Source organism: Sphaerodactylus townsendi, linkage group LG01, assembly GCF_021028975.2.
Source record: "Sphaerodactylus townsendi isolate TG3544 linkage group LG01, MPM_Stown_v2.3, whole genome shotgun sequence".
NCBI classification, from domain to species: Eukaryota; Metazoa; Chordata; class Lepidosauria; order Squamata; family Sphaerodactylidae; genus Sphaerodactylus; species Sphaerodactylus townsendi.
This window is the reverse complement of record NC_059425.1, coordinates 164,955,156-164,978,350: the sequence shown is the minus strand read 5'-3', so window position 1 is coordinate 164,978,350 and position 23,195 is coordinate 164,955,156. Positions and strand designations below refer to the sequence as shown.

The window sequence follows — 23,195 nt, the reverse complement described above, 5'->3', positions numbered from 1 at the left end:
GAGCCCCGTGGAAAGTTTGGTGCAGCCCCAAGCTCTGTCTGTTTGCGGAAGCGAAGAGATGCAATCGGAGGGGTCGAGGCAGGCAGCGAGGGGAGCGCAAGCCGTCCGCCCGGGGAGGCGAGGAAATACCTGGCACGCAGCGCGATCCCGGAGCCAGGGCAGCCGCAGCGGGTCGCCTAAGGCGCAAGTCCCCCGGAGGAGCAGCCGCTGCTTTGCGAGACACTCGCCACGAGTCGCGGCCAGGGAGGGGAGGAGGGCGGAGACGCTGGGGAGGGGACGGGGCGGGCTTAGCCGAGGCGCCCTCCCTTCCCCGCCGGACCCCCCGCCGCCAGCGGCACTGCGGGGAAGGCAGGCGGCCAGGGAGGAAGGAGGCTGCGCTCCGGAGCAAAAGTGGACCCTGCTCCCTACTGCAGCTGTGGCCCCAGTCTGGTTTCAGCAGCTGGGAAGCAGCGGGAGCCAAACCGGTCTGCCGGCTCAGGGGGACCCTTAGACTGCCCTATCCCCGAAGGGCTCAGCGAGGTGTTTTTGCGCGCCCCCCCCCCCCCCCCCCGCGCCCGGTTCAGCCAACAAGTAGCCGAGGACAGCGGCTCCATCGTGATCCTGCGCCAACAAAACCCGGACTGGGACAGCGGGAGACGAAAGGGGCGCGTTGGAACGCGCTGACCTTCGGCACGCTTTGGAAAGTCGACCCTGCAAGAGCGACGTGCAGAGCGAGCGGCCGTGGGAATACCCTTGGCGCAGCCGGGGAGGGGGGCAGAGAGGTGCTTCGGCAATAGGTGGCGGTCCCCTCGCTCAACCACCAGCCCTCGTCTTTCCTAGGCGGATGAAGTAAATGGAGTTATCTATCTCCCTTGCCCAGATGTTAGAACACCTGGATGCTTCCCCTTCCCCAGTTTTCCCCCCAGCCGTGGAAAACTGTGCTCTGAACCACTGCAGTTGCACAAGAGGCGGTGTTTCTCCCCTATGCTGAGAGGAAGGGAGCATAGTCAAGCCCCCCACCCTTTACTGAGGTGTTTTAAAATGTTAAAGGCACCCCCAGGCTGTTTCCTACTGCAGCAAGGCCTTTCTTGTCCTCCTTTAAGTTTGTATGATTAATCCAGCTGCTGAAACAAGATTGGGGCCACAAATGCATTTTACAGTAAGGGGGGTGGTGAAAATTGTGCACCCAGCCTCTAGACTCCCCCGCCCCCCCCGCACTTCAGCAAAATAGAAACCTTGAATCAATACCGCTGTGCAGACAAGTGGTCCTAACAGTACAAGCACCGGAGATCACGCAGCCTCATTCCCACTCTGTGCTCATGAATAATGGAAGCAGGTCTGCCTTTTCAGTTTCAGGAATCCAGATGAAATTCTTGCCGAGTAGTTGCCTCTCCCCACATCCCTAAACACAGCAGTTGGGGGCAGCTGGGAGATGACTGAGCACCGGCTGGAGTCTTTGGAATAGTTGCCTTATTTACAGACCTGTGAGCAAAACACAGGAAGGGCAAATGTAACTTCTACAAGCAGGCAGCGTCATCCAAGCTGTACCCCAAATTTTGCTTGGGGGCAAATTCATTGGTGATCTGGGTTCAGAATTTAGGATTCCTTCCAAAATTCCAACTTTAGAATATCTCCCTTGATTTGTTTCTAAAGTGGGAAAAAATGTTTTCCTTTTCTTTTCTTTTTAATTCCAAATTTGGTATAATGGAGTGCATGTGGAGAACTCCAGCCATCAGATCCTGTGCATCTTCTGCATTATACGCGGGATGTGGAGTTAAATAAAACACTGCAAACGAGAGTTCACACACTGTTGTCAAGATTCTTTGGGGCTATCCCCACTACAGAAGGGAGCTAAGGTCGACTCGGTTCCCTTCAGTGGAGGGCGATTCCAGGCTGTCCCCACAGCAACTGAGTTGGCCCCCTGGAACCGAGCTAAGTGGGCGGGATCATCTTGGTGCCTGTTTCGCTCCTTGATTGTGATTGGAGCTTGTGTTACAGCGGGAAAAGGGAGCGTTCTTTTTTTTCCAGTTTTTTCAGTTTACAGTTACATGCGCTTTCTGCCCGCCATGACTCTCCCGTTCTGCGCTTGCCACAAAAGCGGCTCATGATTGGTTGAACGGATGAGGTGTCATTTCGATGCTTCCCCGCTTCGAAGCAGTATCGACCTTGTTCCGGCAGAAAAGTGTAGTTCATAACTGCGACAAGGATGTCGCAGTTCTGGGGGGGAGGGGGGGAACTGAGACAAAACAATGTTGAGCTCGGTGGCAGTGGGGATTCACTGAGGCAAACCTAGGTAGAAACTAGTTCAACTCTGTCAGTGCAGAAAGCCCCTTTGTGTGGAACATTGTACTGATACATAGGAGTACATGCAGATGATAACGGTTGCACAGTCTTATCTGCACTATCACCTCTCCTGTAATATTCTGCCACAATAACATCACTTCTCTGAGCCAGTTTAATTGAAATTAAGAAATGGAATACTGTGCAGATTGAAATTGTAGGTGATCGGAAGAATTAAACTCCCAAATCCACATTTCCTTAGGGGAACCTTCAGCTGGTCCGGAATGTAGAGGCGCCGGTCCTAGCAAGGGTCTCGTGGAGAGCCCATACACAACCAGTTTCCACCAGCTCTACTGCTCCAGATTGAGTACCAGATCAAGTTCAAGGTTCTGGTATTAACTTTTAGGGCCCTAGATGGTCTGGGATGATTGTATCTTTAGCACTGCCTTTCCCTATATACCCCTCAGAGAATGTTACACTCTTGTCGGTGGTCTCTGACCCTATAGTAATCCACCTGTCCTCGACCAGAGGCACGGGCTTTTCAGCCCTGGACCCAACCTGGTAGAACTCTCTATAGAGACTTGTGCCCTTTGGGATTTTGTACAGTTCTGCAGGGGTTGTAAGACTTGAGATGTTCCATCACACCTATGGTTGAGGACAACAACAGAAATATATCTTGAGCTTATCACCCTTCCTTCCCTTCCCTTTCCATTCATTCCCTTCCTCTTCCCTGCCTCCCTTTTTCCCTGTTGTTTTCCTTCCCCTACTGTGTCCATCACTCTGGAAAAATAGGATCATGGCTATTTGTCAACCCCATACCAACATTCACTGGGTGGCCACTGCTAATTGAATATACTCCTTAAGGTAGAACAGGTTAGTTCGGTGCCAATTGTATCTAAAATACGTGTATCTAGCTTTTATTATTCTAATTGTGTTAAAAATTGTGCATGTGTGTGTTATTAGCCACCCTGAGCCCTGTTCCTGGGGGAGGGCGGGGTATAAATTAAATAAATAATAGTTCTGAAGTTGACTACCCAGGTCAGTTTTGACTCTTCATACCAGGCATGCTGGCATTTAATTGATTTACTTAGAGTCTTTCCTTTCCTCATCTTTCTGCTGGCACACCTGGGACCCAAGGTGGATAATTTGAGAGGCTCCGTTACAGCTGCTTTAATTTCTTTTGCAAGTTGCTGCTGCAAAGTGCTGATTTGTATGAGGGGGAAATTAATAGTTCCACCTGGGCTCTTTTCACACCAATTGACAGAAACACTGCTACATCCCTGTCGCTAACATCGCCCACCGGCGTAGCTCCAAGGGGACAGGGGGGGTGCACGCGATGCACCGGGTGCACACCCCTGTGGGGGTGTGGTGGGGGTGTGGTGGGGGCGTGGTGGGGGGTAGAGGACGCACCAGTGCACCGGGCTCTTTTCCCCCTTGCTACGCCTCTGGCATCACCTACTTCCCACTTGTCGCAGTAGTGGTAAGCTCCAGATGAAGGTCTGCTGGGTTTAGCTGGTCCCTGTGTAGATAGTCAAATGCACATAACGGAGCCAGGTGTAGCTGGAACTCAGGGGTTTGCAAATCCAAGGGAATCCATACATTTGGAGAAAACGTATGTTTTTAAAAGGAGCAGCAGTGGCATAGTGGTTAACAGCAGGTGTATTCTAATCTGGAGGAACCAGGTTTGATTCCCCGCTCTGCTGCATGAGCTGTGGAGGCTTATCTGGGGAATTCAGATTAGCCTGTACACTCCCACACATGCCAGCTGGGTGACCTTGGGCTAGTCACAGTTCTTCTGAGCTCTCTCAGCCCCACCTACCTCACAGGGTGTTTGTTGTGAGGGTGGAAGGACAAGGAGATTGTAAGCCCCTTTGAGTCTCCTACAGGAGAGAAAGGGGGGGGATATAAATCCAAACTCTACTTCTTCTAAAAGTAATTTGGGGCTTACATTAAATACAAAAATAGCAATGGAACAGGTCAACATTGTGCAGGGGTGTAAGAGTTGGACTCCTTCCCTCCACGCCATGTTCCTGATTTAACCCCACCCATCGATAGGAAAAGATATATTTAACTTGGTAGCTGCGTGTTTTCTCTTGTACAGTAAATACTAGAAGGAGTAAAAGGATTAAAGTGGAAAAATGGCAGAGAGATCAATGTTAGCCTCCCCTCACTTGTGCGCTGCATATTGGATCGGGTTCACAGTCCTGGCAAACACTACGAGATCCTGATTTGTTTATTTCTTCAAGTAACGTTGTGCTGCTTTTCTTCTGCTAATTAGGGCTCAAAGCAGCTTACAAAGTTAAACAAGAAGACAAAAAGATCCCCTCTGACATTTTGTACATGTCTTCATCCAGATATTTCAAATGAGAAATAGTTACTGCTTGTAGACAAGGCAGTGTGGTCTTATGCAAATACCCAAACTCCCGAAGGATCAGTTCCTAAAGCTTTAGAGTGAAACACGCAGCAGGGCATAGCAGCTCCTTGAACTTAACTGCCAGGAAGATGGTACAGGTGGAAATCAGTACCCTTGACAGAATATTCTCCCTGAAAGAGAAACTGATCATTGATTTCTCTAATTACATACAATTTGGTGTTTACTTTAGCTAACTAGCTGAATGCTCCTCTCTCTCTCTCTCTCTCTCTCTCTCTCTCTCTCACACACACACACACACACACACACGCACGCGCGCGCACGCACACACACACACACACACAGACACACACAGAGTTCCCCAAACTGTGATTTCTCACATACATGTGTGCTTGCCCTGTGGGAAAATTGCTCATGAAAGAAACATTAAACATCTTTTGTTTCCCTCACTTCTATCAAGGAACAGTTTAGCCAAAGCAATAGTGATAGATGAACTCCAAAGACTCAAGACAGAGCAAAATCACAGTAGTAGAAATGGAGCTTCTAGAACTTTTTTCCAATCTTGTGTTTATGTCACCTGAGGCCAGGGGAAAATAAGGATAAGCCACAAGAGCAAGGAAACCCAGTGCACTTCATGGCCAAAGAGAAGGAGGAGAGTTTACACCAGGAGAGAGAGGGAATCTGAGAAAGGAGAGCTCATTTGCAAAATTGGGGAAGCCTGTTTGTGTGTGTGGAAGGGAGGGGAGAATAATAACCTTTTTTCATTTTTTTTCACCACCACCACCACCACCACCTCCTCCTCCTCCTCCTCCTCCTCTTCTTCCTCTTCCTCTTCCTCTTCCTCTTCTGCTTCTTCTATGCTTTGTGTATGTTCGTTGCTTAAATATATATTTCTTGTTTTTATTCTTTAATAAAAACAATTTTCATTGTACAACTGACTACTTGTTTGAGAGTTTTCACCCAGGACTATCTTTGTATACATAGGTTATAGATCCCTGTTACCCTCTCTTTCTCCTTGTCTCCAGTTAATTCTTCCTGATTAAAGTGGAGACTGCCTACTTAGAATAACTGTTGTATTAGCAGAGTGAATTAGCAGAGCAAATAATAAGGCATACGAGTGAGTTGTTTTGTAGAACTTTACTAGGTAACAAATGAATTCACACTAAATATAGAAACAGCAAACTCTATGCAAGTGTTCAGTCTGGGTGTCTGTGCAGTCCGACTGTGCCTGTTTGTCTGCCTTTCCTCCTTTGCCAGAAGAAGAAAGGAAAGAGACCTTTCCAGAAGTTGATTCTAGTCATGCGACTTCAGCAGTTAACTCTTGCAGGCACTTGTAAAATCCTAACAAGAAGGAGGAGGAGTTGTTTAGATTTATATCCCCCTTTCTCTCTTGTAAGAAGACTCAAAGGGGCTTACAATCTCCTTTTCCTTCCTCCCCCCCTCACAACAAACACACTGTGAGGTGAGAGAGCTCCAAAGAACTGTTACTAGCCCAAGGTCATCCAGCTGGCATGTGTTGGAGTGCACAAGCTAATCTGCTTCACCAGATAAGCGTCCACAGCTCAGTGGCAGAGTGGGGAATCAAACCCAGTTCTCCAGATCAGAGTGCACCTAAGAGAAAAGGGAGGAGGTTGGATAGGGTTTCAGGGATGAATGATAGTTGTCAGTCTTGAAGAATGTCCAGGGAAAGCAGCACTGAAAAGGAAAATGACCAGTAGTTCTAAGAGCAAAAGGAAGAGCCCATACCGAAGTTGGGAGCATGCACAGATCCAGCACGAACAAACACACACACTATGAATGGCCAAAGGGCCAACATTTATATCCCAGAATTGGTCCTGAGGCAGTAGGAGGTGAGTTGCCAAGAAAGCCATGGACATAGAATTGATTGCTTTTCTAGGGTTCCAACAAAAAGAGTTGATGAGTCATCAGGACCCAAGACAATGCTTGAGCTATTTTCCTGAATACTGATTGATTGCTGAAATGGATGCAGATAGAGTAAGTGTAACGAACTAGCAAAGTCCAGGCCAAAGTAACCGTTCTCAGTTCTTTATTGTGCTGGCAGTCATAGTCAGATACAGGCAATGCGAGAGCCTCAGACCTCTGATAGTAGATTTTACACAGTGGCATTTCACGTTCCCGCCAATACAGAATAAACAAAGCAAATACTCAAAGCAATACAGAATAAACAAAACATAGTTTCACACAGGCAAGTAGAGATAACCTACAAGCAAAAATCCCCATCCTAGGCAGAAAGCCAGTAGCAGCTGGCGGCCACCTCCCAAGGACAGATCACACACTAACCACATCCTGACAGTAAGTAATGGTCTACTCAGAGCATGGACTAAAATACCTTATGGTGACACACACAACAAGGATTAGTTAGCCCCATTTTCCAGCCAGGCACACCTTGGTGCTGGTGGAAGAGGTCAGTGATTCCCCCACCAGCACTGTACTACATCACCCCAATGCTGTGCACTGACAGAACACTGCTTAATAGGTGAAAAATGGATGCAACTCATTCTTAACCCAGAAGAGTTTTAAAGCATAAAATGCATTCAAGAGGAAAATCAATCTAGCTAGTATCTCTACTGCCATTTTCCCTGGGAAGTACCTCTGCTGTAATAAGTTCTGCACTCTAAAGAGACTACAGCAGAATTGAAAACAGACTTCTTTGTGACAATACAGGACTCACTGCTATCTCACAACTGTTCTAAGAGTAACTTTGGGACTCAGGGCAGTGCTTGGAATATATCTGGAATATGCAATGAATTTTTTAGAGCTCCAAAATCAGTTCTGGGACCGATTATAGACTAAATTTAAAAAAAGTTTAAAAACAGCTTAAAACAATTTAAACAAGGGAGTTCCTCTCATGGTTCCTACGGTCGCCATCTTTGATTATAGACTATTGGTATATATTCATTGAAAAATAATGCAGATCACAAAACACATTTCTCTTGCATCGTATCAGAAACAATGCTTAGGTGCAACTTGTAGGGTTGCCAACTCAAGGTAGGGAACTTTCAAGGTAGGGAGATTTGGAGGTGGAGCCTGAGGAGGATTGAGGGAGGATATGGAGAGGGCATGAAAATTATACTATAGAGTTTGCCCTCTGAAGCTGCCCTTTTCTCCCAGGAAATTGATCTCTATGGTCAGGAGATCAGGCATAATTCTGGGAGTACTCCAGGCTCCACTTGAAGACTGATAAACCTATGTGCAAGCCTTTTAAAAACAACATCATCCCCCCACCCCTTACAACTAACTGAAAGACTTTCAGTCATATACTATGAGCAGCAGTGGCAGCAGTGGCGTAGGAGGTTAAGAGCTCGTGTATTTAATCTGGAGGAACCGGGTTTGATTCCCAGCTCTGCCACCTGAGCTGTGGAGGCTTCTCTGGGGAATTCAGATTAGCCTATGCACTCCCACACATGCCAGCTGGGTGACCTTGGGCTAGTCACAGCTTCTTGGAGCTCTCTCAGCCCCACCTACCTCACAGGGTGTTTGTTGTGAGGGGGGAAGGGCAAGGAGATTGTAAGCCTCTTCGAGTCTCCTGCAGGAGATAAAGGGGGGATATAAATCCAAACTCTTCTTCTTCTTCTATACTTAGTTGGAACTGTAATGATAAATAATGGTTGTTAGGCTTGGGAATTTGGATAGTTCTAAGGTTCAAGACACCTATCAGGGAAAGAAGGGAAACCAAATCTTTCCAATGGAAAGAAATGGTTTCCATGTATTTGGAATTACTCTGAATCCCTTTGAAGATTGTTAAAAATCTTTGAAGGCTGCCAGTAGATATTTCAGATTTTTCAGCACCTCTCAAGGGATGACAGTTCCCATCTACATGGAAGCCGTGCTGATATCTTGGTTTTGAGAAACCCTCCTCAGATGGTTCATATGTATTTAGCTCATACTCACCACTCGCCAGTCCTCTCTATTTTCAAATATCTCCTACAGAATAAATCCATCAGATTCAGTTGATCTTTGAAGCATTTCCTAGTTCCAACCACGTAACAATATTTGCTTGTAATGCCTTTGTGTGCATTCATTTGATGGATCAAAAACTTTGGTACCTTCAACACTTTTTCTGAGATCCTATACAACTGGGGAGGGGGGAGTTCCCTTCCTTCCTGTATTTCAGAACACCTCTGATCATTATTCCTTAACGCTAACATGACTGATTGGCTTTCTGGTTCCATCCGCCTACTGCTTTAAGCAATTAAATGGGTTTATGATCAAGATATAAATGCCAAAGGCACAGATGCTTTGCTTTGGGGGAAAAGTGTGGTGTGTGTATGTTCCTGACTGTTCCTCACAATGTTACTGCATTTCTTATGAGGCACTAAACATCTACAAAAAATGCACTTTTCCCCTATTTTACATCATTAATATATTCCATAATATATTTCAGCCTTGCTGAGAATCGTGTCTCTCCCACCCACCCCCAACACTACCATGGGGATTTCTTTGCTTCTCAAAGCAACCACGATAAAACAGAGACTTTCCTGTAGATCAGAAATTTGATGCAATCAGTGCAGAAGCATCAAGCACCATTGCGGGAGCGAAAAACCCCTCCCGGTAGACATCTAGATGTTTGGAAAGGAAAATTAAAAACAAAAACTTTATCTCAGTTTTTTTTTAAATGGTTTGTCTTACCACACCATTACTGCAACAACCAGAGCATATAAGGGGAGACAAATTAGCAGAGCTTGATGAGAAAAGTGACAGAGTGGCAATTAAGTTGAAAACAGACACATTCCATTAAGGCTACAGGCCTATATTGCCCATATGTACTCCTTCCACTCAGCATATAGGGCAATCTTTCGAGATTTTACAGCCCTCTAATTCTTCTCGTCTCGCCATCATCAGCTTCATTGGTTAGCAAGTATTCACAAGCCTTCATGGAACATTTGGCTGTGTCTCATTATGGTATATTGTAAACTCATTCACAGAAAATGAAGATCTAAAGATCTTCAGTGATGGGATTTTCTTTCTGCTTCCATCTACTTAAATGCCTGCTCATAAAATTCTGCCCAGCATCAATGCTTTTGGTATTTTTATTGTAAAGTTGCTTATTATCCTGTTACAGAAACATTTTAATCATCACTTTCCAGAACAAATAAGCCAGAAGGACAGTCGGTAAAAGTTCTTGATATAGCAGTTACTACGTAGAAAATCGGAATAGAGGCACTTTTGTTTTCACCGTTCTTTGCTTGTCGGTTTTTACTCACTTTGATGCTTTGTGTAGAAAGAAATGAAAGAAGGCAAAATTGGCCATTTTGACATAAGCCAAATGCCTTTGGGATCCCATCAGAGGTGGGCTGCAGCCTATTCGCACCTATTTGGTAGAACCGGTTATTAAAATTTTCTCAGTTTGGAGAACCGGTTGTTAATGATTAACTCCACTAGGGACAAGGGGGTAATCTCTGTCCCTGGGTAAAACAAATCTCGTCAAGTGGGAAATGCAAAATCGCCCCCCAGGGCCCCCTGCAGCCCCCTTCCCGCCATGGCACCCCACCCCTACCCATCACCCCACGGCGCCCACCCCCACACACTTACCTTCATTTCAGAGCGAGATGGGAATTGGCAGACAATCCCTAACTTGTTTCTTTTCTGCAGCAGATAGCTTTTGCTCTTAACAAAAATGGCTACAGTAATAGCCAAGTAAAAGGGAACTGCACCTGGGGCGCATGTGCCCTGCGTCCTTGCCACAGCCCCACCCAGGAATGCCCCGCCCCCGGAATGCCTGGCCATGGCCCCGTCGTACCCCGCCCAGCCCCACTGGCGCTATGCCACTGTTTGACTCCCACCACCATCGGAACCTGTTATTAAAATTTTTGGATCCCACCACTGGATCCCGTGAACAGGATTCATTTCTCCAGACCCAATGTAGACACTTCCTGTCTTACAGTTGTGCTAACACTGCTACAACATAGTTGGTAATGATGGCCATTTTGTCCCTTAGTTCGTTTCCGCATGGTTCAGATATCCCAGGGGCTGGGTAAAGCAAGGGAAATATCCCAGTTTGGCCAAGAAGTTTGCATGGTCCTGGCCCTAAAACAGGTTTGTCCCGCAATATTTCCATTATCCTGTTTTTTTCAAAAATCACCAAAATGGCAACCTTTTCAAAAATCCCACATTGAACCCAGAACCGTGCAAACACAATGAGAGCAGAACCAGTTTATTTTTCCCGCCCTGCCGCCTGATCTCCCCACCCTGCCACTCACCCCAGATCTCCCCCCCCCGGTGTCATCCCAGTTTTCAACTCTGCTGAGCTGCCAACAGTTGCAGCCCCCCCCCTTCCCAAAACATTCCCCCAAGCACGTTTTCTGCTCATGGTATCTATCGGGTGCCATTTCCCTGGGTTCATTGGGAGTGGATTCCCAAAATGTCCCCGTTTTCTTTTCCATACATGTACCGGTTGCTTGGAGTGGATAGCTACATTTGGGCCAAATGTTAGTGGTCATATCATGGGGGGGGGGATCTCTCTTTTCCACAAAGGCATGAAAATGTGAGTGGGAATGTGATGTGATGCTGTACCCCCCCCCTTTTTTTTTTGCTGCCTCTTGCCTACACTGGGCCCTATCCAGAACTGGCTTTGTTTTCCAGTGCTTGCTGTGGGTTGACCAATCAGAAGCGCAGCCTTTTTGTGGGGGTGGCAACAGCCCAAAACAAACTTTGGATAAGCAAGGAGGGAAAACAAGGAGTACTGGTTCAGCATGTGGGGAGAGGATGGGATCCCACCATTAGTACAACAAACCGTGCAACGTATGTGTTTACCTAGAACAAATCAACGTGTTGCACGTCTGACCACATTATACAATTTAATAAATATCATATAAATACTACCTCTCAGTTTGCATAACTTACAATAATATACATATCAATGGTTATCAACTCAATCAATATTGCAGACTTTGCATTATGGATTGAGTTGATAACCATTGATATGTATATTATTGTAAGTTATGCAAACTGAGAGGTAGTATTTATATGATATTTATATGATAGTTATTAAATTGTATAATGAGATCCCACCATTAGTCCCATGGGCCCTATTTGCATATTCTAATAGAAAAGCATGGCCCTGAGGATACTTAAATCCAGAGATTGGAGCAATGAACAAAGTTTTTTTTTTCAACAAACCTGAAAATTTTTTCAGATTTGCAGAAAAATCTGAAATCTTTTTAAAAAGGGGTGTTTTTTAATAGATAACGGAAAAGCCTATAAAAGGCAGGGGGAAGGGTAGGGCCATTTCCAAGGCTGCTTTGGCCTTTGACGGATAATTCTTTGGGTCAGGCTCAGCAGCAACCACTGGTCAATTTGATACCACTGGAACTTCATTATTCACCTTGGCCTGGGTGCTTGTCACTTTTTAAGAACAGATACCCCACAAGAACCAGTGCAGTGTAGTGGTTAGAGTTTCAGATTAGGACCTTGAACCCCCATTCTACTATGGAGACTGACTGGATGACATTGAATCAGTTACATATTCTCAGCCTAACAACCCTCACAGGGCTGTTGTGAGAATAAAATGGAACAGTGGAGAATGATGTGAGCTGCATTGTGCTTCATTGTGGAGAAAGGCACAATATCTGAAGGGCTGATAAAAGGTACATTGGTGAGTGAGTAGGGATGAGGATATGAGAGTTGCTAGGATGAAGGAAAGTCAAAATAGTGTGGGGAGGTAATGCTGGTCACAGTGAGGTGCCCCCCGCAAATCTTTGCATGTCTGTCACCCCTCCCCACCCAGCGCACGCAAATAGGCCCAGCTCAGTTGGTGCCACACAATTGGATCATAGTTTTTCTATGGAGAGGCTGTCAGTAGGATGAAATGACAGCTGAAGAGAAGAGGGCAAATGAAGGTAGGTAGACTAGTGGGTAGAAAGGACAGAAGGACATGAACCACTAAAATGTCAAGGCTAGGGGATTTCAGGAAAAGGAAAGAGGGAGAAGTTAGGGAGGTAGAAATGAAGTGCCCTCCAGAAATACTTGTGCATCCCCTACTTGTATTCCTCGGGGATTGGGCGGTTTATAAATCCAAATAAATAATTAATTAATTATAAATAAATAAATAAATAAATAATTTTTACCCATTACTATATACAGTTATGGATATTACTGTCACAGAAGAAATTAGATGCCTCCTGCTCATAACTTGCTACGATGACTCTTCCAGCAAAAATCTGACGCGTCACTTTCCAGGTGGTGTGGGGGTTCCAGTTTATGCAAGACTGCAGACATGTTTGTGCAGCATCTGGAAAAATTAAAACAATTCATTATATTCTGAGTGTACAGCAAAGTCATAAATAATTAAATGTCCATAGCACAATAGTCAATAAAGATATATTTGAAGTATTCAGTAATGAAATTCAAAATCTCTAAGGAGAATGATTAATTACTATCATGTATTATTTAGGAAGCAGCTCTTATGTGGGTGCCAGTGCGAAGGTGTTTTCCTTGACTGTATAGTTAAGAACAAAAGAGAGAAAGTTCAACCAAGAGAAAAACAGGAAGTATGCTGTTACACCAAAATCCAGTTTTACACTGACAATCTGTCTAGAATGGCTTGCTTGCTAAATATATTATTAACTCTACCTACATCAGGTAGCAATGAATAAAATAAATAAATAAATGGTAGTGCTTGTTTGAGACCAACACCATTGGAATACCAATTAAAAGAGGTATGAGGTTCCCTCTAGAGGGCACCTTCAGTAACTACAATTTAGCATGCCTTTTCAATGGATAAGAACTTCCTTCTCCATATTTTAACGCTTGCTGTCAAAAATCCTTCAAAATTGTTTCAGGCAAATCCCTTCAAATGGCCACATCCTTGTGGCATTGAAATGAAGAGACTTTAGCCCATGTGTTATTATTTTGTCACGAACACTGATGTAATCAGTGATGATGGTCGAGATGGTTCAGCACAAGAACACGTGAATCTTTTCCTTTATGGAGAAAATGTCCATATTACTGACAGACTGACTGGCTTCTGGTACTTCTGTTATCACTCAGCAATGCTTGTATTGAGGATTGTAATGTATGCCATTCTACATACATGTAATAGTTTAGCATACACACATTGGTTGGGTGTATATTGTGTTGTGATCCCCCTGAGACTAATTCCAGTTTGGGAATGTGGAATATAAATAAAGTATTTATTATTATTATTATTATTATTATTATTATTATTATTATTATTATTATTATTATTATTATTATTATTATTATTATTATTATTATACACATAACAACACAGCACAAGTGTCTGGAATTCATCTCTGAATATCGAGTCCTTCAGACTTATTATTATTACTATTACTATTGTTGTTGTTGTTGTAGATTTCACAGCTGCCAGATCTTTAGTTGGTTGTTGGCCTTCATTACAATTCAAGCCTCACCCAGAGGCCTAGGAAGTTGTAATGTATCGGTGTAGTATTTGTGCGGATCCCAGCAGGGCCGTCTTCTGAATTTGACCAATGTTAATTTTGTCAATTCGAAGATGTTTTAAGTGCTGCCCTAGTGTTTTTGGGATGGCGCCCAGCGTGCCGATTACCACTGGGACGACCTCAGATGGTTTGTGCCATATTATTATTATTATTATTATTATTATTATTATTATTATTATTATTATTATTATTATTATTATTATTATTGTTGTTGTTGTTGTTGTTGTTGTTGTTGTTGTTGTTGTTGTTGTTGTTACCACAATCACGTCACAGCCACCAGATTTTCAGCGGGTTTTGGCCTTTAGATGCATCAGGTTCTTTCCAATAATCTGGGATGTTGCTCAATCTTTTCCAACCAGTGAAGTTAAATGGGCTGTGATAGACTGAGGCTGATTTGCCTGAGACTAAAATCGTGATTCATTCAGAGCCCTTTGAAGAATGGCAGCTGCACGTGCCGTCTCTCTTTACCAAAGACCGTAACTCCATTCACAGGGCACATGAGATTCATTAGTGCCTTGCTCCCATCACAGCCAAAATGGCCTTCTCAGGCATCTTTTCATACTTCTTCCCTCACCACCATTGGTATTTTCCCATGTCAATAGAGTCCTCTTGACAAGTGTTGTTCCAGGAGAACAAAAGAAGCAGTTAGTCAAACCACATCGTTCAGCCAATTACTAGATTGCAATCAAAGACCACCCAGGGAAGGTGAAAAATATGGCAGTCTAATTGGGACTTAAAGTAAACATTCCTTCTAATTCCCCTGCTTCCACAGAAAGGAGCCATCCAGAGCCCATTGTACTCTTTCTCCCAAATGGGAGGGTAGGCTGTACTGAGGGTTGTCAGCTGATGGCTGGCAGCCAATGGGAGATGGTATGGTTAAAGAGGGGCTGTGGCTCAGTGGAGGGGTTTTCTTGCAATTCCTAGAGTAGTAAGATGTCACTTCTGGTTTTCCCTGGAAGTGACATTATGTCACGCGTGATGATGGCAAATTCTTGAATCCTTGGTCCAGTCAGCCTAACCTACCTTGCAGGGTTGTTGTGATATAAAAATGGAGGAATTAACAACATAAGCAGCTTTGGGTCCCCACTGGGGATGAAGACTGGGTATTTAATTAATTTATACCTGTGGAACTCAGCTTATAGAATATATCAAACTGTTTTTTAATTTCCTTGTTCTTTAATAGTGTGACCTAGTTCTATTGCGTTGTTCATGGGAATGTATTATGCTGTTCTGTATTCCCTTGTTTTTGTACCTCTCCTATCTGCCTTGAGGCTCAATGAGAAAGGTGAATGATAAGTGAACTAAATGCATAAATAATATTTTATTAGGACATATCCAATACTTCATGTCCAAGACTGCCCTATCCCTAATGATCTCCTAACAAGTTAAATAATTTATCTGCAAAAAAAATAGCTAAGTTGTACAGAGCTTACTTTCCATTAAGGTAGAATGTGATACTGATCTTCTTAATAACATATTGCTGATATTTATTGAATCCTTACCTTGCTTGTTTCACATTCCCAGACAAGACAGAAGCATACTTCACACGTTATCCTTGCTTATCAGCTGTGAATGCTGTGGGGGAAAACCTAGCCAATGTCTACACGAAAGGAAATGGTTTTGTGATGATCTATACAACCTTGGTAGACATCCGTTGCCTCAAAAATTCATGCCAGGGACCATGTGCTATGTGTAAAACATCTGAGCCAAAACATTAAGAGAGCAATCCAAAGCAGGCCCATGTAGAAGAGAGTCAGCATGATGCCATGGTTAGATGTCATGACCAGCACGATGCCATTACTACAAGTCTTGAATCCCTGTGGATGCTTGCTGCACCTTGGGCCAATCACACTCCCAACTTTCCTCTCAGGATTGTTGTGAAGATTAAATGGAGGGGAGAAGAAACACTCCCCTGTTTTTGAGGACAGGATTCCTTGGCCCAAACAAAACCCCATAACAAAAGATACTCTCTTTTTGCAGAACAAGATACAAACGGTACAAAAGCAAAGGTAGTTCCTTGTGCAAGCAACTGATCATTATTGACCCAAAGCAGTGGTGGGATCCAAAAATTTTAGTAACAGGTTCCCATGGTGGAGGGATTCAAACTGTGGCGTAGCGCCAATGGGGCTGGGCGGGGCACGACGGGGGCATGGCCGGGCATTCTAGGAACAGGGCATTCCTGGGCGGGGCTGTGGCAAGGACGCAGCCACTGCGCCGGTCCCTGGGCGGGAAACAAATGCACGCAGGTGCAGGCTGCCATGCACGCCGGTGCACCTCCTGCTAGACTGCTTCAAGTTCTGCGTGCTACTGCTGAGGAATAGGAGGGGTGTAACTAAGGCAAAAATCACGTGGCAAAATCACCAATTAGTAACCCCCTCTCGGCACACACAAATAATTAGTAACCTACTCTCGGGAACCTGTGAGAACCTGCTGGATCCCACCTCTGACAGGGTGATGTCACGTCATGATGTTTACTAAATAGACGACATTTTCAGAGCGGTTGCCATTGCCTTCCCCAGTTGTCTGTGAGTAACGGATACTCATCTTACCCACCTCGAAAGGATGGAACGCTGAGTTTATTTTGAGCTGGATACCTGAAATCGATTTCAGTCAAGATCGAACTCAGGTTGTGAGCAGAGCTTTGACTGCAGTATTGCAGTTTACCACTCTGCACCACAGGGCTCTATAACAAATGGTTAAACTTGAAATTATTTCCAAGCAGGGAGTTGCGGGGGGGGGGGGGGGGCAGTTTAAGGTTCAAAGGCCTTCAAGATTAATTTCAATAAATAAATAAATCTGAAGCTATAAAATTTAGGAGAATTTTTGTGGTTATCATTTAATGCCTCATATAACCCAACGATTATTGATCATCTCAGGAATAATCATACGCTATATGAAGGAATTATTCTCTGTGGCTAGAGAAGTTCTATTTCATTAAAGGAGGTTCCTTATTCCAAGAAAGTATGTTTAGAACTGAGATAGTGAAGAGGGACAGGTGTATGTGTTTGCCTGGATAAAAAGGCAGAATAGTAAAATGATCACACTGGCATGAGCTTGTTGGCATATATATATATATATATATATAAAAAGAAAGAAATTAAACGTGACTTAACTTTTAAGGCCATGCTACCTTCTACAGCAGTGGTTCTCAACCTTCCTAATGCCGTGACCCTTTAATACAGTTCCTCATGTTGTGGTGACCCCCAACCATAAAATTATTTTCGTTGCTACTTCATAACTGTAATATAAATATACGTTTTCCGATGGTCTTAGGCAACCCCTGTGAAAGGGTCATTTGACCCCCAAAGAGGTCGCGACCCACAGGTTGAGAACCGCTGTTCTACAGGCTAACAATGCTGAACACAAGAATGTGTCTCTCATTAGCCCATTCTCACCCCAGCCACCTTTTCCCACTGTGCGATATACACTTTATATTATGCTGCATAAATGTATAGCCCATATGCTGTGTCATAGCCAAAAGTATGGAGGGGAAGCACTCACTTGATTCTGATCGTTACAGAATTCCCATCTGCACTGCAGCAACATACAGATTCTTTTCCTTGTTCTGATACTCAAGGGCAAAAAGGGGTCATGCTCAGAGGTGGGATCCAGCAGGTTCTCACAGGTTCCCGAGAGTAGGTTACTAATTATTTGTGTGTGCCAAGAGGGGGTTACTAATTAGTGATTTTGCCACATGATTTTTGCCTTAGTTACGCCCCTCCTCTCAGCAGTAGCGCACAGAACTTGAAGCAGTCTAGCAGTAGGTGCACCGGCGTGCGTGGCAGCCTGCAGCTGCGTGCATTCGTTTCCCGCCCAAGGACCGGCGCAGCGGCTGCGTCCTTGCCACAGCCCCGCCCAGGAATGCCCCATCCCCAGAATGCCCAGCCATGCCCCTGTCGTGCTCCGCCCAGTCCCATTGGCGCTACGCCACAGTTTGAATCTCACCACCATGGGAACCTGTGACTAAAATTTTTGGATCCCACCACTGGTTGTGCTAAATCAGTATCAAGGAAAACTGCCAATGCTAATGTTTTCTTCTCACTCTGCCATGTGATGTGGCCTGTGACTTTAATTATCTGCAAGTTAATTAAGACTTTGGCAGGTTTGTAGAAATAGGGAAAGAAGCCTTGTTTTTCACTGGGGATGAAGGAAACAGGCATCTGATACAACTGTTGTGGTACTTACTATTGGGATGGAGAGAACACCTAGGCACCAAATACGTTTTGAAGGCGAATGATTGGGTATAACTTGGCAGGATTTCTAAATGCTAAAACTTTCCATTATTTGCACGGATGCTACCGATCCCCAAGGATGTTCACTGCTGAGAACTTTTTTCATGGAAAGGTTCTCAGAAGTGAATATATGTGGATCTAAAAAAAAAAAATGAACGACATGCTCGAAGAGAATATTTTTTATAGTATGCAATTTGTTTTTTAAATTCTCTGTCACTGGATGCTTAACAGCACTTTGAGATGTGACTTTAAACACGTTGCTACTTAGAGACTAGTTTATGATGTCTGAGAATCCTGTCTCACCATACATATGGCATGCCACCCAAGGTAAGCTGGGACCCAGCACAGTGTTCCAGGGGAGATATTCTACTTGTCACAGATTATTTTGGAAGGCCTAACAGTGAAAGGAGGTGATACAATTTAGCGTACCATTCAAGTTGCATCAGGTTGCAGTTTAGATCATCGGGATCTTGACTGTCGCAGGCTGCCTGTGAATGTAGCCTGAACTTTCTTTCTGCTTGATGAGCATGGCACACATTTTAGTCAGCATACAATTCATAGTGATGTTTAACAACGATGTGTTACTCTCAGACATGGGAACCCATCATGGTGCACAAAATATGTTTAAAGAACAGGTGTTCCTTGTGTTTTCAGACACATGTGCATACTGACATGGCAATTACCAAGGCAGGAGAGCATTTCAAATATGACACCTTGCTACTTAAAATCTTTTGTATAGAAATAGCACCCAATATATGCATACCTCATCCGATGAGCCATTTGCACCTGTAAATTGTATGCAGACATACTGGAGAGCCATTCTGAGCCCGTACATAGAGCAACATATGTGCATGATCGTATGAAAAATGTTTTGCCCATACATCTGGTCACAAAGCCCACACATATCACATGTGGGGCACACGATTTTTGCTGAATAATGTGCACATTGCATGGTGAGTAACCTTTAAAAAGTGAGTTGTGACTATATCATGTAGAAGAAGAAGAAGAAGAAGAAGAGTTTGGGTTTATATTCCCCCTTTCTCTCCTTCAGGAGACTCAAAGGGGCTTACAATCTCTTTGCCCTTCCCCCCTCACAACAAACACCTTGTGAGGTAGGTGGGGCTGAGAGAGCTCCGAGAAGCTGTGACTAGCCCAAGGTCACCCAGCTGGTGTGTGTGGGAGTGCACAGGCTAATCTGAATTCCCCAGATAAGCCTCCACAGCTCAGGCGGCATAGCTGGGAATCAAACCCGGTTCCTCCAGATTAGATACACGAGCTCTTAACCTCCTATGCCACTGCTGCTCCTGTAATGAAAGCTTGCTAGGTGGTCTTGATTCAGTCAGACACTTAGATTAACCTACCTCATAGGGTTGTTGTGAGGATAAAATGGAAGTGAGGAGACAAATGTTAGCTGCTTTGGGTCCCCATTGGAGAAAAAGGTGAGATACAAATGAACTAATAAATAAATGCCATTGCTTCCAAAGGGGTTGACTGTGATGAGCCTTTGCCAGAATGTACCTGAACTTCTCACATTTGCAAAGCATGCTTAGAAATCAATGTCCACATAAGTTTCCCTTGCTGTTTGGTTACTACACATTTGTATTCAAACTACACTTCTGGTGCAATTCTGCACAGAGCCACTCCAGGCTAAGCAAGCCCTAAACTTTATTTCTGTTGTTTCTATGGATCTCAAGCTATAACTTATTCATCCAAATAATATGTTTAAGATATATTAAATACCACATCACCTTTTAAGTAAAAGAGTAAGTACAGTGTCTAATTGCTGGTGATCTAATTTACAAGCCACATCTCTTAAACATTTGGGACCTGTCCAGTTATTCAGTCTTTTTGGGAGGAAGTAATTACTCATATCAATTTAGTATTAGATTATTCATTAACTATCTATCTGTCTCTTGGAAAGTAACTAATGGTCAGCTAAAATGGACCTTCTATGCCCTTGTGGTTCCTAAAAGACTTGTATCACAACACTACAGAGAAACGCCTACCTCCCACAAGCCAATGGGCTGAGGAATTTGCAGCCTTTAAAAAATTTGAACATATGACACATATAAACAACAATTATGCATGGACATATTTATAGATATTTGGGAACTTTAACTGTTGCCTATATAGAGACATGTTACCATTGATAGTATATTTTGTTATTTTTAAATTTTCATTTTGTTTGGATTGTGATTAATTTAAAAAAATATATTTTTTAAAAACCCACTGACATCTAAGAGTTTAGACTGGAGTAACCATACAGAGGATTGCAGTGTCTGTTGCCAGTTGCAAAGCTGTCCCATGTTTATAAAGGAGTAAACACTTTCTGGCTGAAATAGGCCTAAAACATGCTGTTTATTGGAAAAATAATAATCTTTCACCTAATTACTGACATTGGACAGAAGGTAAACATAAAAAATAACAGTAATAGTAACAGTAATAATAAAAAATAATAACAATAGGAAAATAACTACTTAGTATTATAAACCCATACAAAGAACTTAGAAAGAAATTGTATTTTTGTAATTTTACTTTTAAAGGCTTCTTGTGGCTACTATAGCATGTAGGTTTTTAAAGACTATTCTTCAACTAAGTATACATACTTTTTCCCTTCCTGCTAATGTAAAGTGCCTACTAACCAAAACAGATGATTTTGAAAAATGTACATTTTATTTAGACTCCATGGATGACCTTGTCAAAACATAGCCCAACAAATGAAATTGGGTCAGCTGTTAACAAAAGAAAGATTCTCAAGCAGAATTGGTGTCTACAAATCCCACCAGAGACAACATTGCAAAAAATTGTTTCTGATTCCAAGAGCCAAAGACCATAAGAAAAGCCATGCTGAATCAGACCAAAGGCACATCAAGTCCAATATTCTGTTCACATAATGGCAAACCATCTGGATGGATCCCGAATCATCTGAGGTATTCCCAAAACAACCAACGGCCTCTTTATTCTGTCACTGGGCATCTCCTCAGAGCAGAAAAAAAAATTCTGTGGAATAAATTCGCTATTATCCAAAATTCTGTCCTTTTGCCGTGGATGTGGATGAGGGCTGGGAATAAAGCCGGATGCTTTTGCGTCTGGGAAGAAGGATCTTAAACTTTCAAGTCTCTTCAGGGCATTTGTGCCTGTTTGACACTGTTCAGCAGGTCTGTGAGCTCACTGATGTACTTGATGGTGTATTTCAGTGTCTGTATCTTGGTGAGAGGCTGCCCTCTTTGGCTGTAGATAGGAGGCAGATAGTTGCGTAGGGTGTGCAGGGCTTCAGCCAGGGTCCTCATTCTCAGCTTCTCTCTTTCACTGGCTTTCCTCCTGCGCTGGGCTGACATCCTGACTTTGGGACCTTTCTGGCCCTTGCCCTGTCCAGGGTGTGGCAGATAGATGGCAGGAAACTCCACCAGGGTATATCCCATCAAGCTGTTGTCACTCCTGCTGCTGCTGCTGTTGGCACAGGGCACCTCCACAACAACCGGACAAGGAGAGGATGAATAAGATTCAAAGGAAGGAGATGGAGACAGGCTCTTGGGGGATGGACACTGCCTCAGCATCACAGTTCCTGCATTGTTCTTCCAGTCCCAAGAAGAGAGGAAGGGTGAATTCTCAGAGCTCACGTTTTCTTCCATGCTATCCCAAAGCCTCTTCTAATTTGTCCCGTCTGGAACAAGGATTTGGGGAATAAAGAAGCAATTCCTGTCAGCTGTCAGCAAAAAAAAAAAAGTCTGTGGTCTCAGACTACAGAGACCCTTTTATGAGGAGGCAGGGGTGGGGAAAGACGAAGTGACAGAATGGGAAACGGTGTCAGGGTGTGGAGAATTCAAAAGAACCCAAGTGCTAAGATGGAAAATGAACTCTTGATGTGCTGTCTTCTCTATGATAATTATCAACCTTCAGCTAAAACGCATTTAATCTAACAGGCCACGGTGAGAAGGGAGGGGGGAGGATTATCATCTTGTAACGAAAACCAATTGAGCCTTCTTATCTACATTTAACAATGCCCTGGAGAATAACTGACACCGGGGAAAGGAAACAGAAAAAGCAGGCCACGAGTTCAACACCCAGGTTTGAATTTTACTTGCCGGAATTAGAGTTGAAATGGTCATGGACTAAAAAGAAAAAAAGAAGACTTCTATTAAGTAAAATGATTCCTGTGGGATTGTTTTAAGGGAAATACAGTCCACTGTAGCCAAGGGGAGATACTTTTATCTCCCATGATGATCCCACATACTCCACTTACCAAATGCAGCAGAGAAGTACAAAATATTCCAGAGTTTGCACCTCAGTTTTGTGTTGTTTCAGAATAATTCAGAATCTAAACTGACCATGGTTCTGAAAACTGTTTCCCAATATACACTGACAAAAATTTTAATGTTCCTTTATGCACATATTTGGGTAAAAAAAAAAAAAAAAAAAAAAAAAAAAAAAAAAATAAAAAAAAAAAAAAAAAAAAAATTGGACATTATTTTAAAAACTTTCTAAATTTATGGCCTTTAGTTTTAGAGAACTTTTAATAAAATAATATATAATGCAAACTTACGGATTTCTGGAAGCAACAATAATAGCTAAACTGTTTTAAATTAAGAGGAATACTCCCTAAGGGTGTTTTCAGAAGAGATACTATTTTTGCTAAGTACGCATGAAAGGAAGCTCTTCACCAGAGTTGCCAGCAGCCTCCAGATTGGGCTTCGAGTTCTCTCCAAATTGCAACTGATTTATGGAGAGCCGCCCCCCCCCCCCCCACCGGAAGAAGTGGCATTTTTGGAGGGGACTGTATGACATCACATCCTTGCTGAGTCCGCTTCCTCCAGACTCTGCCATGTCCTGATGCCACACCCAATTTCCCAAACCGGAGCAGGCAACCCCACAAAACACACAGAGATCCAG

At 43.7% G+C, this 23,195-nt stretch overlaps 2 protein-coding genes across 2 annotated transcripts in view; both read right to left on the bottom strand.

Moving 5' to 3' along the window:
* The window catches only part of KCNS3 (potassium voltage-gated channel modifier subfamily S member 3), a 47,871-nt gene extending 47,635 nt beyond the window's left edge, over positions 1-236 (bottom strand). The window contains exon 1 of the mRNA XM_048498964.1: positions 130-236. The gene's annotated coding sequence lies outside the window, so the exon portion shown is untranslated. The remainder of the gene's footprint in view (positions 1-129) is intronic.
* Positions 237-20,737: 20,501 nt separating this feature from the next.
* Positions 20,738-21,999, bottom strand: MSGN1 (mesogenin 1). Its single transcript, XM_048511704.1, has one exon. The coding sequence runs from the start codon at positions 21,935-21,937 to the stop codon at positions 21,428-21,430; it is 510 nt and encodes a 169-aa protein (XP_048367661.1). The 5' UTR covers positions 21,938-21,999; the 3' UTR covers positions 20,738-21,427.
* Positions 22,000-23,195: the final 1,196 nt, after the last annotated feature.

Bases quoted from the DNA above. Each gene is read 5' to 3' on its own strand.
- MSGN1 (XM_048511704.1), bottom strand. From the start codon at position 21,937: ATGGAAGAAAACGTGAGCTCTGAGAATTCACCCTTCCTCTCTTCTTGG.